Here is a 17,550-nt window from a genome sequence, read left to right as displayed (position 1 = left end):
ATATATATATATATATATATATATATTATTTTTACTTAATTACTTGTAATTTTACTTGTAATATTAACTATTATCTAATCTTAACTAATGGTATAGATTTACATACTGGAACTAGTATACTGATAACAAAATTAAAAAAATTATAAATAAAATAAATTTTAAAGTAAATAGTGACAAATTATAAAATAAAGAGATTTGAATTTGAATGTGTAATAAATAGTATGGAAATGTTATTAAAATCTTACCGCGATGCAAAGTAACATAAAAAAAAATAAATGTATTTTATACAATTTCATTTTAAGATATATATATACAGAAATTGAAACGAAACTGTCATAAGTTAAAGAATACTTGCATATTTATACTAGTTACATAGTACAATTATGTGACTAGTGATGTTTATCTTTCAGAAAACGTTTCCTGTAATCTTCTATAATAATCATATATTTTTTTTTGTTTTGTGTTAATATTATTCTTCTGTAATACTTAAAAATCATTTTATTCAGTTATTGTAAAATTCAATTGCATAAAAAATAAAATATGACCTTAACTGTTTTAAAATTTTATTGTAACAGAAAAAGATGATATAAAATATTGAATGAAAAAATAACTATTAAAAATTTGATTTATAAATAAATTATTTATTTTTGTTTAACTTAATTTGCTATTTATATTATTAAATACATTTTATATATACATATTATTCTATTTACTATATATCTCAAATTAAGGAATGATTTCTTTATAACTAATATAATTAATTTATCCATAATTAATTAAATCATAAATATATATTTTTCATAAAATATTTTTCATTGCAAATTAATAAAAAAAACACAATACATTTTATTTTTATTAATATTTTTTATTTTCAAAAGTAATGTAATGGAAATAAATTTAATTATAAAAAAACTGAAAAATAAATATAAAATTTATCATAACTATCATATTTAAAATATTGATTAAATAGAATAAATATATATAAAATATAATCTTCGATAAATACTGAACAGTTTGAAGAATGCAATATATAAATATATTGTATAAATAAAATGTAATAATTTTAATGAATATTAATATTATATTTTGAATTATAGAATTATCTATAATGAATATAATAATTAAATTAATATAATTATACTTATTTAATAATTTTATATTAATTTAATAAAAAAAAATATATAAATTGTATGAGAAAGATTAAAAGAAAAATTGAATTGTTTCAAAAGTAAAAATATAATCGATATTCGTATAAATTATATCGATATTAAAATCGAGATACCATAACTAAAAGTCGATAATCGATACGAAAATGAAGCTTTAGAATTTCTGGTAAGTTCTATGAAATTGATTACTTTAAACGAACTGCGAGACCAGCTAGTTTCTGGAATCATCTGCCTTAAACGTGTTTTCAGTATTACGTAAAGTGTTATTGAATAACAAAAATATTATTTAAAGATTTAAAATAAGTAAGTATTCTTGCAATATGTATTATTTAATTTTATATATATACTTTCATTTCTTTTTGCTGAATAAATATTTATATATATACATATTATTTTTCGTTAGTTCCATTAACATCATTTATTTTTATTAAGAACTATAAAGACATTGCATAGTATAAATTAATTTTTAATTTATTATTTCTTATAATACTATGTTTTAAAAAAATTTTTTTTATATCATTATTTATGTCATAGTTATTCTGCGGTTTTTAAATAGAATCAAATTTACCATTTTTAATAATATAAAATATTAAATATAAATAGATATAATATTTATTCAATTTTTTTTTAATTTAGAATGGCTGCAATTGATATATCTCCTAATAAGGATGGAGGTGTTATGAAAGAAATAATCAAAGAAGGTATTGGAGATGAAATTCCATCTCCTGGAAGCAATGTAACAGTCCATTATACTGGTACTTTATTGGATGGAACAAAGTTTGATTCAAGCAAAGATCGTAATGAGCCATTTCAATTTGAACTTAAGAAAGGATCAGTTATCAAAGCATGGGATATAGGAGTAGCAACTATGAAAAAAGGTGAAATTGCATTATTGACCTGTGCTCCTGAATATGCATATGGAAAAAATGGTAGTCCACCTAAAATTCCTCCAAATGCAACACTTAAATTTGAAGTAAGTTATTAAACATTAATTTTAATTATATAAAAATATTAATCTTTATTAATAATATATTTTAAATTTCATTTAATTAAAAATTTAATGTTATGAAATATATTTTTCTTTATTAGATCGAAATGATTAGTTGGAAAGGAGAAGATTTAAGTCCTGAAAAGAATGGAAGTATTGAGAGGCATCAAATTGTACAAGGAAAAGATTATATCACTCCACAAGAAGGAGCTTTAGTAAATGGTAAATATAATTTTATAATATTTTCATTTTATGCTATTAAAAATTTAAATAACATATTTTATATTTTTGTATTTTATAACATAACAATTTGTATTTCAAATTTATTGCTTTTTTAGTACATTTAATGGGAATGTACAATGGGAAGATATTTGAAGATAGAGATGTACAATTCAACCTCGGAGAAGGAGAAGATTGTGGTGTCATAGAGGGTATTGAAAAAGCTTTAGAAAGCTTTAAAAGTGGAGAAAAATCAAAACTTATAATTAAAAGCAAATATGCCTTTAAGAACGTAGGAAAACCTGAATTTGACATTCCACCAAATGCAACTGTAGAATATATAGTAGAATTAAAAAACTTTGAAAAAGTAATTATTTTATTGTGACATATAAAATAATAAAAATTTTTTTAATTAATATTAAAAAATATAATATAAATTAATATTAATAATATTAATATGTTTATTTCAGGTAGAAGTTTGGTCCTTGAAGAATCATGAACAAATTGACTTAGCTAAGATGTACAAAGAGAAAGGGACAAATTATTTCAAAGCAAATAAATACAACTTAGCAATTAAAATGTATAAAAAAATTACTTCAGTTTTAGAATATGGAGAAGATTTTGAAGGAGATCTTAAAATAGAAAGAAATAATCTTATTTTATCAGCACATTTAAATTTGGCATTATGTTATTTAAAATTAGATCATAATGTTGAAGCAAAAGATTCATGTAATGAAGCTTTGAAATTAAGTCCACAAAATGAAAAAGCACTTTTTAGAAGAGGACAAGCATATCTTGCATTAGCATCACCTGAAATTGCAATTAAAGATTTTCAAGAGGTTTTAAAAGTAGAACCAAAAAATACAGCAGCTGTAAAACAAATTGGAATTTGCAATAATCTCATTAAAAAGCAATTAGCAAAAGAGAAAAAACTATATGCAAATATGTTTGATAAATTTGCACAAGAGGATAAACAGGTTTGTGAAAAACAATAATAATCTTATGTAATATAGAATTGCAATTATTTTTTTATTACTCATTTATATGCATGATTTTAATTATTAATTATTAATAACATGTCTTTATAATTATAATATAATTTATAATAAAAAAATTAATATGTAATAATATTATATCATATAAAATATATACTTTAAATAAATTTTTAAATTATATTCATGTGATATGTATTATATTCATGTTTGACCATAAATTGTTAGTAATGTCACAGAAGGAAGAGGAGAAATTGCGAGAACAACCAGATGTGATGTGTGGGGCCTTGGGTGAATGGGGTCAGGAAGAACGACCTGGAGGTAGAGATGCAACTGCCTTTGAAAAGGAGAATCCTAATATACTTATGCTCAATGCTAATGGTACTGATGAATTTCAAAATATGTAAAATATTGATCATTCTTTACCCAGTTCCTTACACTGCCCCATTTTTAACTGCCAACAATATGAAATTTTGTTAATTATTCTAATGGGTTTCTAATGTGTTTCAAATATGTCAACATATATAAAGATGCATATTATATAGTTAATTAATATTCTGTAACATTTATGCATCCTAGTCAAAAAAAAATTCCCATTTTGCATAACTAAATCAGAACTTAAAAGTAAATAAAACTTTTTTGCTTGAAATCTTTTTCATTTTTTATATAAGTTCAAACTATACAAACAAGAATTATAATTTAATAGATAATTCATTTTGCAATTCTAATAATTGTAATTGATGTTCCATCACAAAATTATATTTAAAATTATGTACACTTTAATATTATATATTTTTCATTTCATAAAATTGTAAATGCAGTATGATAGAGCTAAATAATATATAATTCTTGAACAATTATTTGTACAAATAATTACCTTATTGCTATTTTTGTAAAAAAATTTTGTAAATTATTATTATATTTTAAAAATAAGGTAAGTGATATTCTATTAATATTATTATATTTGTTTATTTAATTGATATTCAATTTATAACAAAATTATTTTTCTTATTTTAAATAAGAAATAATATGTTAATAAATATGTAATATGAAAATTTTTAAAAAATTTTATTATATAAAAATATATACATTTTTAAAGATTATTATTTTAAATATATCAATTCTATATTTCTTTATATTCACTTTTAAAACTTTAAAATTAAAAAATAAAAACATACATAGCTTTTTATAAAAATTTTATCGCTTAGTAACAATCGTATTAAATCACAATAGGAAGACAATTGAGATAAATTGAGACAAGGTAATCAACTATTAATTGAACTGCGTCTGTCTTGACTATAATATAATTTATTTTTTTATTTGTAAAGCGTAGTTCATAATTGAAACACATAAATATGTTGATGAATATATCAAATAAATTTGTATAGAAATTTAAAATTTATAATAAATGATCTGTATAATAAATAATTATTAATCTACAAAATAAATATTAAATATTTGTTAAATTATTAATTATTTAATAACCAAGAGTTTAATAAATACTATAATATATCTTGCAATCTTATTGGTGATTTTATACATTATTTGATATACTTAACCAATGATATGTTTTAATGTGCATTACTAACACAAATTCAATGACTATTAAGAATAAGCGATCGCCGCGAAACTACAGGCTCATATAATCCTTACTCTTCGATAGAACTGAATCCAAGTCGTCTACTAAAAGTGAATGAGGAATTAATTGTCTTTTAAAATGCCTAATATTATAAATGATATTAAATTAGATTTTAAAGATGTTTTATTACGTCCAAAAAGAAGTACGTTAAAAAGTAGATCTGATGTAAGTAATATTTATATAAAGTTTATAAAAATTTATGGAAGTCTATATTTTTGTTTCTCATCTCTTTTTTTTATAAAATTTAGTTATGTTTCATACATAATTAATATAAAATTATAAAAATATGTATTTTTAATAAATTTAACTTGTAAAAAAACAATTTCTTTTTCTATATTTATATAAAAGAAATATTGAGAGCAAAATATTGTATTTTTTAATATGAACATAAGAATCTCATTTTTCTTATTTTTTAAAATAATTTTTATATTAAAAACTTCTTATTTAATAGATAACAGTTTATAAAAAGTACATTTATAATTTATAATTTACTAATTAATCACATGCATTTATATATTTTATTTCTTATAAACATTAATTAAGAAATTTTTTTATTTAATATTAATGATGAAAATATGCTAAATTTTAGGTCGATTTATTTACGGAAATCACATTTCGTAATTCAAAACAAATTTACAAGGGAATACCAATAATTGCTTCAAATATGGATACAGTAGGAACATTTGAAATGGCTAAAGCTTTAGCAAAGGTATATTTTACGTTTATTTTAATTTTATTATAATAAAAATTGATACTTATAATAAAATTATATATAATTATATATATTATATATAAAAAAATATAAATTATAAATAAATAAATGATTCAAATAGCTAAAAAATATTAATTATTATATTTTAGTATGGTCTCTTTACTACTATTCATAAATATTATTCAGTAGAAGAATGGAAAAATTTTGCTGCTGAAAATCCTAAAGACCTTAAATATGTAGCTGCTAGTTCTGGTACAGGAAAGGAAGACTTTGAACGGTTGTCAAATGTACTAACATCGGTACCAGAATTATCTTTTATCTGTTTAGATGTTGCTAATGGTTATTCTCAACATTTTGTTGAATATGTTAGAAAAGTAAGAGCAGAGTTTCCTAATCATACAATTATTGTAAGTAATTATATTATCATATTATAATTTTGTAGAAAAAAATAACAAAAATATTACTTATTGAATTATTATCTTTAATATTAATCTTTGATTATTTAACCTTTTTGTATTTAAAAGTAAAAATTATTACTATTGTAGGCAGGAAATGTAGTTACTGGTGAAATGGTAGAAGAATTAATATTATCTGGAGCAGATATAATAAAAGTTGGAATTGGTCCTGGATCTGTATGCACTACACGAATGAAGACTGGTGTAGGATATCCACAATTAAGTGCTGTAATTGAATGTGCAGATGCAGCTCATGGTTTAAAAGGACACATTATTTCTGTAAATAATAATATATTGTTTTTGTACATATATTAATTTTTTTTTTTTTTAAATTGTGTATAACTTATTAAGAAATATATTTTGTAGGATGGTGGTTGTACTTGTCCAGGTGATATAGCAAAAGCTTTTGGTGCTGGAGCAGATTTTGTAATGGCAGGTGGTATGTTTGCTGGTCATGAGGAATGTGGAGGTGATACTATAGAAAAAAATGGAAAAAAATATAAGCTTTTTTATGGTATGGCTTCAAGCACAGCAATGAAGAAGCATGCTGGTGTTGCTGAATATAGGTTAATAAATAACACAAATAATATAAATAAAACTATATTTTGAAAAATGAATTATATACTTTTGATTTTTTTATGTTTTCTCTTTTGGATTTTTTTAGATCATCAGAAGGCAAAACTGTGGAAGTGCCTTACAAAGGTCCAGTAGAAAGTACTGTATTGGATATATTGGGTGGTTTGCGATCAGCATGCACATACACAGGAGCTGAACGATTACGTGAACTACCACGACGTGCTACATTTATACGTTGTACACAACAGTTAAATCCAATGTATGGTCCACCACCAGAAATCTGAAGTTATTCAAATTAATTTATTGTAGTACACATTTAGGATAACATTATTATTGAGTCAATTAACAAATGCTATTATTTGCTGGCAAATAATGTTTATATAAAAATTCAAAAGCTTCAACTAATGTAAGTGTACATACATTTTAATGGCAATTTTAAATTGCATTGAATTGAATGAATTTAAAAGATAACGTTTAATGGCACAAATATGTACCTTATTTATATATATATGTATATGTATATATATATATATATTTTATGAATATTTCATTCTTAATTATATATTATATATATACGCGTATATTATACGAATTCAATAGAAATGATATTAATATTAGAATGAAATATTCACAAATATATTTTTTAAAATGTTTCTATAAAGTCAACAAGTTGTGTGTTTGATACACACACACACACACACATACATATATATATATATATATATATATATATATATATACATAGCTTTTATTAAGTTAATTACATATGTACATATGTATAAAGTAAATTTACGTACAATGCATGGATATAGTATAAATTGTTTTAAATATATATATATGATAATACATATATTCTAAACAAAACGCTCATAAAAATATTAAAAGTTAAAATTCTTAAATGATTAATTGGCAATTATTTTATGTATAATAAATAATTAAATCTTAGAACATATTTTTTATTAAGAATCTGTTTTCCTTTCTGTCAAAAATTAATTTTACAAACCTGTTACAAACCAATTTGCTTTCCTTTAAAATTTAACATTTGCATATATTTCAAATATCCATTAGTTGAATTTCTTGATCAGAAAGATTGAAAAATGATTATCTTCATTCCTGAAACATTTTCATTATTTTTATGTATGTTTATAATTGCAAAAATATAATAAATAAAACTTAAAAAGAATTTATATATCTTGTATTAATAATTATGTTCAAATCTTAATATATAAATTTGTTTAATTCTTTATAATTATTTAAAAATGAAATATTATTTAATTTTACTTACTTGAATTATAAAATATACTGCCAAAATACGAGTATAAATATAAATTTTTTTGCTGTAATATAAAATAAAAACAATATGTTGATTTTAAATACTTAATATTGTTTGTGTGATAACATACTTGTAATGATTATTATTATTAATTACATTTAATCGTATATTAGATGATAAACAGAAACACATCAAAATTCAATGATGTAGAAAAAAAATAGATGTATAATTGTTTATGAAATACATATATTACTTAAAATCATACCAGACCATGGCCGATTTAAGTCATAACTGCAACAAAAAGAATAAATCAAAATTTGAATTTTTATATTACCTATATGCAATTCTATAAAAAACAAAACAAAATTCATTTTGCAATTTAATTATTAATAATATTTATATTACCTAGACATAGAAATGATTCAATAAGGCAAAATTTGTATAAAATTTTATTTTAATTATGATATTTACTTATTATGGTATTTCCCAAATATATTCATACATATAAGTACCATAAATAAATTATTTAAGTATAATATAACATTAACAACAGAAACAAGTATATAAAACAAATAAAGTTCCGATCCTGAAAAATTAAATGTGTTTGATACAAATAATAAAGTAATATATATTTGTAAAATACAAAAATGTATTACAAGTAAAAAAAATAGTTTTATTTTTTATGTATATCAATACATGTATAATAATAGATTTACTATTTATCTTGAATAGAATTTAATACCTTTTTATTATTGAATAGAATTTAATACCTTTTTTATCATTGCAAGTGCATATTGTAGCACATTTTAAAAATATAAATAAATCTTTGTTTGAAAATTTTTTATACATCCAATATTTTATATTCAAATTTTTATGTAATTTATAAATAAAAAAAATTAAACAATAAATATGCAAACAATATTTTTTTCCCTTTACATACTTATTTAAAATTTACTTATATAAAGATAAATTTTTTTCAGTAAGTAAAATGTTATATATGAAGAAACAACAAAATTATAACAAAAGAATTATCAGTCATTTTTGCAAATATATCTTTCCTGATTAACATAATATATATGTATAATATGTATAATATAAAAAATATCTTAATTGTAGGTGATAATAAAATTTACAAATTCAATTTTGATAAAATTTAAATGATTTGGAGGTTTTACATATGACTAGTAAAATTTGTTGACAATTATTTACGATAATTAATACATTCGTGTGAATAACCATTTGATAAAATTAGTAAATAATATATATGATTTTATAAGTTGTATATAACAAACAATAATTTGATATGCCATCCATTATTCCATTATTCTCCAGTTTAGCGGGTCCTGATTCCTTTGAATATAAACACATAGAATGCTGAATGAAAGATTTAAAATAGTAGTTCCCCTTGATGAAATTTATCGTAGAACATTCCTACAACTGGCAGCTCCAAGAATCTAAAATAGTAGTGGTATTTGACAAGAAAAAGCAAAGGAACCAAGGTAAAATTGTATTTAGTATTGTTATAATAGTGTATATGTGTACGTAGACCATCATATATATATATATATATATCATATTCTCTTGCATACATAATAGATAAAACAATTCATAAACAATAGAAACGAATTTTAGCTGTCTTTACAGCCATTATACTTATAATTTTCCTAATCCACTAAAGATAAATGTTTCATGAATGAACCAGTGAAACATAAATAATGACATATTGAAATAAGTATCTAAATGTTTTTCTTATGAATACATTGGTAAAGATAATTTTTAGTATTTTTAACGATAAATGGGAAGCATAATATGGGTATATTGTTGCAGATTCCCCGTTCCTGTTTCTGACCTGCTGCTTCACCTGCCAGTTTGAATTTATGTTACAATCAGATGTTATGGAACAAAAATACATACAATAGTATAAGTAGAACACAAGTAGACATCATGTTAATATCATATTATAATGTGTTAAATTTCTGGCATTTCACGTTACTTAAAATTAAAACCATGAGTATCCTACAATATGTATATCTATGTATATAAAAAACACAAAATATTATAGTATAAATAGAACATAGTTGGTTCTAGTGGCATTTTTCAAAAGTTTATGGATTTTGCGAAGCGATCAACTATTGTAATTTTATTGTAAACAGTATATGAAGTTACAGCAGGCATTAACCGCATCCCGATGGGAAACTATCTGAAAACTATCTGAAATAAACAAATAATTATAATAAAACACATGAAGTGTATAAATATAAATATACTTTCAAAGGTGTAAAATATATTATTTTAATATTTAAATAAAACATTAAAATATCATAGATTTATCATTTTTATAAATATTTAATTCCCTGAAAGTATCAATAATTATCAGCATAGGTATGATATTTCCTTCTTCTTACACCATTGATTTTCAAATATAATAAATAGTAAATATCAAGCCAATATAAATATAAGTGATTAGATATAATAACATATAAATAATTATATTGTATCAATATCAAATTAGTTTGTGTGTATTATAGAATATTCGGAAATATATATGACCTAAATAAAAAAGATATATTTTGTTTAGTCATAACTTGTTTTATACTTTAAATATTTATATATAAGAAGAAGTATATAATATATACAATATTCATGAAATATGAATTATTGTACTTACTTTTTTATGAAAAAAATATATAATTTAAATGTTTTTTATTAAACTATTTTGCTCTTCATTTGTTAAGAATTAAAAAATAATCAATCTTTTTCAATTATCAATTCTACAATTTCTTCAAATTAATTTAAAATTAATTTAAAATTAATATTTATATCTTATAATTTCATGAATATTTTTCTGGATAATTTAGTAATTAGTAATTGCAAACATTTTAAATATAATTTTAATAATTATAATTTCATATAACTATATTTCATATACTTTAGATATTTTAAAATATTTAAAAATTATGTTTTTATTACACTCAACTTTACATTGACTTAATATAAATGAATATTTAGAAAAAATTGTATGATATAAAAGAAATAAAAAAAATAAATAATAATAAAAGCTCTTAAATCATTAATATTAAAATAATTTTAAATAATTTAAAATAATATTAAAAAGTATAGATTTGAAAATAAATTTTACATATAGTCTCATCACATCACTAAAATAAAATTTCAATATCATACAATTTTCTAATTCATATTGTTTATTTACGATATGTAAAAATAAATACTTACAGCTAATATTTTTCCTGATGGAAGTTTAACTTTCTGTATTCGTTTGTGAATAAGGATAGTTCTGATAGCCCGTTGGGAAAGACGGATTTTGTTGACCGGTTTGTGGCTGTGTGGTAGATCCAGCTCCTGCTGCATAATAACCCGTAGGAGTTGAACTAGCATTTATTGTTGGATAACTACCATAAGTTTGTGGAAATGTATTAGGAGTCCCACTTGTTGGACCGGATTGACCTTGTATACTTTGTTGTATTTGTTGTTGAGCAATTTGATTGTTTTGTATTCCCAACTAACAGAAATAAAATATATTATTTTAATATTTTTTTACATTATAATCAATTATATTAATTTTTTTTACAAATATTTTTAATCAATATACCTTGCCTGCTTTCATTTGAGCTTCTATGGCTTCTGCTTCTTTTATTTTACCAATACTTCTATAATACTCTGCCCATTGTGCACTATAATCGGCTTGACCGCCATTCTGTGTTGCTCCTGTCTGTTGTTGTTGTTGTGTTTGTTGTTGTTGTTGTTGAGTAGATCCACCAGCATTAGGTGTTGATGTATTAGATTGATTCTGTGTATTTCCTATACATAAAAATTAAATTATACTTAATTAATTTATACTTAACTTAAGTAATTTACGTTTACCAATTAAATTAAATTTAATTAATAAAATTAATTAATTTTTATATCTTCATAATAAAAAATTTTTTACCTGATTGTTGATTATGATCTTGTTTTCCTTGTTTTGCTTGTTGTTCGATCATATCTGCTTCTCTATGCATACCTAATGATCGATAATATTCTGCCCATTGTGCACTATAATCTGGTTGTCCCGTTTGTGGATTTACTTGAACAGGTGTTTGACTTGCAGTATCTTAAAAACATAATAAAATTAAATATATATATGATATATATTTTTAATTATTATATTTATGTTATCTTAATGTAAACATACTTGTATCAGTAGATTGAGGTTGACTTGGCCAGGCTTGATAAGCTGTTCCTGCATTCCATGTTGGATTATATCCAATTGCTCCTTGTGTACCAGTAAATGAAGTATTAGCTGGAGCCTTAGATTTAATTTACATTAATGAGAAATATTAATAAATAATTTCTTTACATTTTTTATATTTAAAAATTATATAAATTTATTATATATTTACCATGCCTAATTTTTCACTAAATATTCTTTTTGCATGTTCCACTTGTTCAGGATTTCCACGAATTATGAAAATTTTCTCATTTTCATTACTTTGATTTCTTCTATCTAATTCACAATGTGCTCCAGTTTGCTGATTTATTTGTTTAATGGTTTCACCACCTAAAATAATGAAAATAAATATTTAAATATTTATTAAAAATATTTATATATTAAATCTTATTTATATATTTATGAATATAATTTTACCTTTTCCAATAATGATACCACATTTTGAAGATGGAACAGTGAATGTTGTTTCTATTTTATCTTGCATAGGACCTCCTTGACGTCTATCCCATCCACCATATTCATTTGGATTTCGATTATTGCTAAATCCATTGCCTCTTGGACCACTTCTAGTTCCCATATTACTTCTACCATCATCTCTTCTCTATATAAATATTTAATAATAATATAAAAAAATACAAATAAAAATAATATGATTTTTATGAAAATTATCACGAAATGATAAAAGAAAATATATTTACCATTACACTATCAATAAGTTCTTGAATACGTTGACGCACTTGTTCTACAGCTTGATGCTTTCCAGATACTATACATTTTCTATCCCCAGGACCATCTTCTCGTCCTTGTTGAAATTGAACTCTTGCTCCAGTTTCTGCTTGTATTTTTTTAATCATATCTCCTCCCTTACCAATAACAACACCTACAGCAGCTCTTGGAACAAGTACCTAAAAATTAATAAATATAATATTTATTTATATAAATATAAAACAAATAGTTTTTAAATATCATGTATAGAAATTATTAATATTTGTAAAAACTATGTTATACCTCTACTCCATCAGTGGTTCCAGAACCATGATTAAAATTACTATCATTTGAGTAATTTCCACTCCTGTCACTCCCTCTTGAACCTCTATGAAACATTTGCATTTCTTTTTCAGCTATTAATTCATATACTAATTGTTTAGCATATTCAACCTTTTGAGGATCACCAGTTATCCTATAAAAAAAAAAAAAATTTATTATTTATTTTAAAAATTTTATAAATCTTTTATAAATTTAAAAATTTTTTGCAACAATAATGACTTAGAGTTTATAATAAATTAGTTGGAAGTTTATAATAAATTAATTGTTACCTTAAAGGTTTTTCTTGTTCTTGTGAAGGGCCTTCTTGTATAACAACCATTTTTGCTCCAGATTTCTCTTGAAGTTGTTTTATTGTTTCTCCTCCTTTTCCAATAATTAAGCCAACTTTTGGTCCAGGAATCATTATTTCAACAAATCCTGGATGACCCATCATTCCTCCACTACTTCCACTCATATCACCGATTCCTTCAGTTCTACTTCTTTGATTTACAATTGATAATACCAATTCTTTAGCTCGACTGAAACACACACAATTTAAATGTGCAATGTAATATTAAATAATGCTGAAGTTTGAATATAATCTATTAATATACAGTAATGTAATTTGTTTGCAACACATGATGTGATGTCTACTGTGTGCCAAGATATAAGTCATGAATGTCACATTATTTTTTGTTTGACAAAGAGTTATTTCTTAAGTGTATAATAAAATTAAATTTCATGTTAAAATGTTGTAGGCTTAATTATAAGCAGATTTAAATAAATAAAAATTCAATTTCTCTTCTTGTTGCGAATAACACGTCCCCATGCATATCCTATCCTCCTTCCTTCCTTCTTTCTCTCCATATCCTATTGAAAGCAAAAAACTATTAGTAAGTACAAAATTATTAAATTAAAAGCCACAACTTATTTAATAAATTTTCAATGAGAAAATATTCTGAAGCATATGTAAAGTCAAGTACGAGCCCGCTATTCGCATCCAGGAGCTAAGTAAAGATTCTGTAAAACATTTGAGAATTTCAATATGCAAAAGCATGTAACCTACATTTAAAAAATGCATGTTAACATGAAGTGATAGCATATGGAGTATACTAAACACACGCAAACTATATTTCACCAGTACTATTTGTGCTTAAAGCACATTTTCTAACAAATACAGTTAGTGTAGAAAGCATTATATCATATATAACAACACCACAACGTAAATTTTAAAATGAAATAGTTGATACTTTCAGGTGTTTCTAGAAAATTTTACAATGAAACTAGGTGGATAATTTGTTATTTAAGTAAATAATAATCTAATCAATTTTTTATGTATCGTAAATATAAGGAGGATAGCAGGTTTGTTTTCCTGTACATGTGTTTATAATATATATACACATATATGTAGATATTTATATATATAAACATATATAATTCTTTTACTTTCACTCTCTTTGTGTATATACATATATACACATATATTTATATATATGTCTGCATGTATATATACATAAGTATATGCACAGATGTAAAATATATATTTTGCATTATGAGTGTAATCAATAAGTGCCACTTGACATAAACCACGAAGTAATCCTTTTTTCTAGGCAAAATTTTGTAAAGTGGAAATTGCATTGCATACAAAATAGTTAAAATTAACAAAATAAGAAGGGAAAAACAAGTTACTTGACAGCTTCTCGTGAACCAGTTAATGTGCAAACACGTTCAGGTAGCCCACTTTCTGATGCCATTTGTATTTTACATCCTGTTTCACTTTGCAATCTTGTTATCTGTTCTCCACCTCTGCCAATTACTGCAAAGATAGCATTGTTAATTATACTAATTCATTCAAAAATATTATAATAATTTAATTATATATTTAAATTAAAATAAATTTTATTACTATATTCATTATTCAATATATATTATTAATACATATAATATCAATTTATCATAATATATATCATAATACATATCAATTATAAAATTTATACAAAAATGAAAATATAACAATATTAAATATAAAAATATAACATAATATTAAATTATAAATTAGAATTTATGTTATTTATCTTTATTTAAATTTAATAAATAAAAATTAAGAATATTTATATATTTTTAACTAAATTTTTAAGACAATACATATATCAATATTTACTTACTCAGACCAACCATGTTATCTGGAACTCTGATATCTTCATTGCAGATACCACCTACATTTCCTATTGGTCCTGATGAAGATCCTGCTTGTCCTGATCGTCCAGTTGGATTAATTGATTCCCCTAAAGAATTACTTCCTGCTGGGCCACGAAGTCCTATTAATGGATCTGACACTAATGATGCCATTTTTTTTGCCTCAGGTTCTAAAATCATAACCCCATATCAAAAATTTTATATTCATTTTTTATTTATTATTATTTTAAGAAAAAATTCTTTTACATGCACATATTTTTTTTATATATAAAAAAATTATAATAATGTGTTAACATTATTATTTTATATACATCCTATTTCTAAATTAATATACCAAATTTGATAATAAATTTTCATTACATACGTATGTACATATGTATATACATATAATATTACCTGATCCATCTTCAAGGGGACGTTTTAATTTAGCATCCTGATTATTTTGAGCACCAGCTGGGTTAATCTTTGCTGCTATCTAAACATAATCACATTGAAATTATTGATAGCTTATTATTATTATAAATTTAGATAATTAAATGAATTATAAAAGATAAAATTATAAATTACAAAATAATTAAATATTTAAATTTGATTAATTATTTTAATAATCATATAAATGTGTAAATTAATGTGATAATGATAAAATGTGCAATAAATGTGAATAACATAATTTAAAAAAAGAAAATAAAGCATATGTATATATGCATTATATTATATACATATATATATATATATATATATACATATATATATATTAAAATAGAATTTCTTGTACTTTTTAAGTACATTAAACAAATGTTAAAATAAAATATTATTCAAAAGAAATATAGTTATTAATACATTTATATTTAATTAGATATTTTTATTTGTTGATGATTAAAAAATCGACGTATGGTTTAACAAAAGTGTAAAGTGTTATATGGCCTACTTATAAAAATATCATTTAATCATAACCTATACCACATTGATTTAGCATATTTACTTACTTGTTTTGCACGTTGCAAAGCTGCCGCAAATGCGGAGCTTTGACTAAAATTTTGAGGCGGAGCAACCGCTGAATAGTCACTCATGATGGAACATGAAGCAGGAATACGAATAAAACTACTCCAATATTCCTTTTAGCAAACTGCTATTAATAATCAATACTGTTTATTTAACTCTAATATACAATATTTAAATTATATTTCACATAAAATACAAATATTTCAACAACCTGCTTTGAAAATACACAATTGTTCAAAGCAAAACTTTATGAGTGAAAGAACTGTGCTTTCACAGAAAGAACAATACAGCGCAAGCGTCGGTCATAGAATATAAAATTTTGAAGATTGGTAATTATTTCAGAATTGATAATATTTCAAATATATATATATATACACAGTATATATATATATATATATATATATATATATATATACATACGTGCTAAAGAAGTGTAGAAAAGCAATTTTTTTCTGTAAAATTAAAATTTAAATTAATTTATTTATATATGTTTAAAATATATAACGAATATTATATAATATTTTGTATGTATTTATATAATTTTTATATATATGTATTAAAATTAAGTTACATTATTAAAGTTAATTTATATCTATTATATTCATTTTTTGATTTTTTATGTAATATAAAAAAAACAAATTTAAATCTAACAAATATAAAAGAAATATCTGTTTTAACTAAAATAGATTAAATTAAAAAAATAAATGTGTTATTTTTTGAATATGTATTTATATATTTCTACCTCATAAATTTTTAATTCTATGCATAAGTATATTTCTATGTATATTTATGAACTAAAAATACATATATGACTAACATATAATGCTTTTGTAAATGTAAATTCAAAATAATATTTCAAATTTAATTATTAAATGTTTAAATAAAAACAAAAATGAAATAATTCCTTATAATATATATATATATATATATATATATATATATATATATATATATCGTTAAACTTTTTATAAAAAAAAATTACTAATCATATAAATAGAACTGAAAATAGAAAAACAATTTTTAAAAATATATTTATTAATAAAATAAAATAATATATTAATGTATTTTTTATTAATAA

The 17,550-nt window shown here is 22.1% G+C and overlaps 3 protein-coding genes and 1 long non-coding RNA gene across 8 annotated transcripts in view; 2 read left to right on the top strand and 2 right to left on the bottom strand.

The window, feature by feature from the left end:
- Positions 1 to 302, bottom strand: part of LOC122711533 — a 1,341-nt gene extending 1,039 nt beyond the window's left edge. The window contains exon 1 of the long non-coding RNA XR_006346111.1: positions 246 to 302. This is a non-coding gene — a long non-coding RNA (uncharacterized LOC122711533). The remainder of the gene's footprint in view (positions 1 to 245) is intronic.
- A 1,011-nt stretch (positions 303 to 1,313) lies between these two features.
- Positions 1,314 to 4,106, top strand: LOC122711524 (peptidyl-prolyl cis-trans isomerase FKBP4). Of its 2 annotated transcripts, none has more exons than XM_043930364.1 (6): positions 1,314 to 1,469; positions 1,803 to 2,139; positions 2,256 to 2,376; positions 2,493 to 2,740; positions 2,844 to 3,350; positions 3,605 to 4,106. In XM_043930364.1, exons 2-6 carry the CDS (start codon positions 1,804 to 1,806, stop codon positions 3,770 to 3,772), a joined length of 1,380 nt encoding a protein of 459 aa, XP_043786299.1. In that variant the 5' UTR covers positions 1,314 to 1,469; position 1,803; the 3' UTR covers positions 3,773 to 4,106. The 2 variants fall into 2 exon arrangements, with proteins under 2 accessions (XP_043786299.1, XP_043786309.1); XM_043930374.1 differs by having other exon boundaries at positions 3,594 to 3,747.
- Positions 4,107 to 5,007: 901 nt separating this feature from the next.
- LOC122711724 (GMP reductase 1-like) lies at positions 5,008 to 7,443 on the top strand. The gene is made up of 6 exons (XM_043930746.1): positions 5,008 to 5,169; positions 5,594 to 5,713; positions 5,866 to 6,123; positions 6,262 to 6,450; positions 6,538 to 6,737; positions 6,836 to 7,443. The coding sequence occupies exons 1-6, from the start codon at positions 5,083 to 5,085 to the stop codon at positions 7,029 to 7,031; spliced, it is 1,050 nt and encodes a 349-aa protein (XP_043786681.1). The 5' UTR covers positions 5,008 to 5,082; the 3' UTR covers positions 7,032 to 7,443.
- Positions 7,444 to 7,788: 345 nt separating this feature from the next.
- Positions 7,789 to 16,741, bottom strand: LOC122715614 (far upstream element-binding protein 3). 4 transcript variants are annotated; one of them, XR_006346870.1, is made up of 16 exons: positions 16,457 to 16,741; positions 15,867 to 15,945; positions 15,440 to 15,640; positions 14,964 to 15,090; positions 13,565 to 13,813; positions 13,257 to 13,428; positions 12,947 to 13,153; positions 12,666 to 12,849; positions 12,421 to 12,578; positions 12,213 to 12,327; positions 11,970 to 12,131; positions 11,631 to 11,839; positions 11,255 to 11,540; positions 8,177 to 8,311; positions 8,033 to 8,084; positions 7,789 to 7,860 (listed from the first exon to the last, which is right to left on the bottom strand). XR_006346870.1 is itself a non-coding variant. In XM_043937934.1 (14 exons), exons 1-13 carry the CDS (start codon positions 16,538 to 16,540, stop codon positions 11,280 to 11,282), a joined length of 2,208 nt encoding a protein of 735 aa, XP_043793869.1. In that variant the 5' UTR covers positions 16,541 to 16,741; the 3' UTR covers positions 8,033 to 8,311; positions 11,255 to 11,279. The 4 variants fall into 4 exon arrangements, 3 of the variants coding, with proteins under 3 accessions (XP_043793869.1, XP_043793860.1, XP_043793881.1); XM_043937934.1 differs by lacking the exon at positions 7,789 to 7,860 and having other exon boundaries at positions 8,033 to 8,311; XM_043937925.1 differs by lacking the exons at positions 7,789 to 7,860; positions 8,033 to 8,084; positions 8,177 to 8,311 and adding an exon at positions 9,125 to 10,231.
- Between the last annotated feature and the right edge of the window lie 809 nt (positions 16,742 to 17,550).

This window comes from Apis laboriosa, unplaced genomic scaffold (genome assembly GCF_014066325.1).
Source record: "Apis laboriosa isolate Shangri-la unplaced genomic scaffold, ASM1406632v1 scaffold112_cov148, whole genome shotgun sequence".
NCBI classification, from domain to species: domain Eukaryota; kingdom Metazoa; phylum Arthropoda; class Insecta; order Hymenoptera; family Apidae; genus Apis; species Apis laboriosa.
Note: the sequence above shows the minus strand (reverse complement) of the source record. Positions and strands in the feature narration are given on the sequence as shown.

Coding starts and splice junctions, on each gene's coding strand:
- LOC122711524 (XM_043930364.1), top strand. CDS start 1,804: ATGGCTGCAATTGATATATCTCCTAATAAGGATGGAGGTGTTATGAAA. Junction 2,377..2,492: donor AGAAGGAGCTTTAGTAAATG/GTAAATATAATT, acceptor TTGCTTTTTTAG/TACATTTAATGGGAATGTAC. Junction 2,741..2,843: donor AATTAAAAAACTTTGAAAAA/GTAATTATTTTA, acceptor TGTTTATTTCAG/GTAGAAGTTTGGTCCTTGAA.
- LOC122711724 (XM_043930746.1), top strand. CDS start 5,083: ATGCCTAATATTATAAATGATATTAAATTAGATTTTAAAGATGTTTTA. Junction 6,124..6,261: donor TTCCTAATCATACAATTATT/GTAAGTAATTAT, acceptor TTACTATTGTAG/GCAGGAAATGTAGTTACTGG. Junction 6,451..6,537: donor TAAAAGGACACATTATTTCT/GTAAATAATAAT, acceptor TATATTTTGTAG/GATGGTGGTTGTACTTGTCC.
- LOC122715614 (XM_043937934.1), bottom strand. CDS start 16,540: ATGAGTGACTATTCAGCGGTTGCTCCGCCTCAAAATTTTAGTCAAAGC. Junction 15,641..15,866: donor TCCCCTTGAAGATGGATCAG/GTAATATTATAT, acceptor TTATGATTTTAG/AACCTGAGGCAAAAAAAATG. Junction 12,328..12,420: donor TTAGTGAAAAATTAGGCATG/GTAAATATATAA, acceptor ATTAAATCTAAG/GCTCCAGCTAATACTTCATT.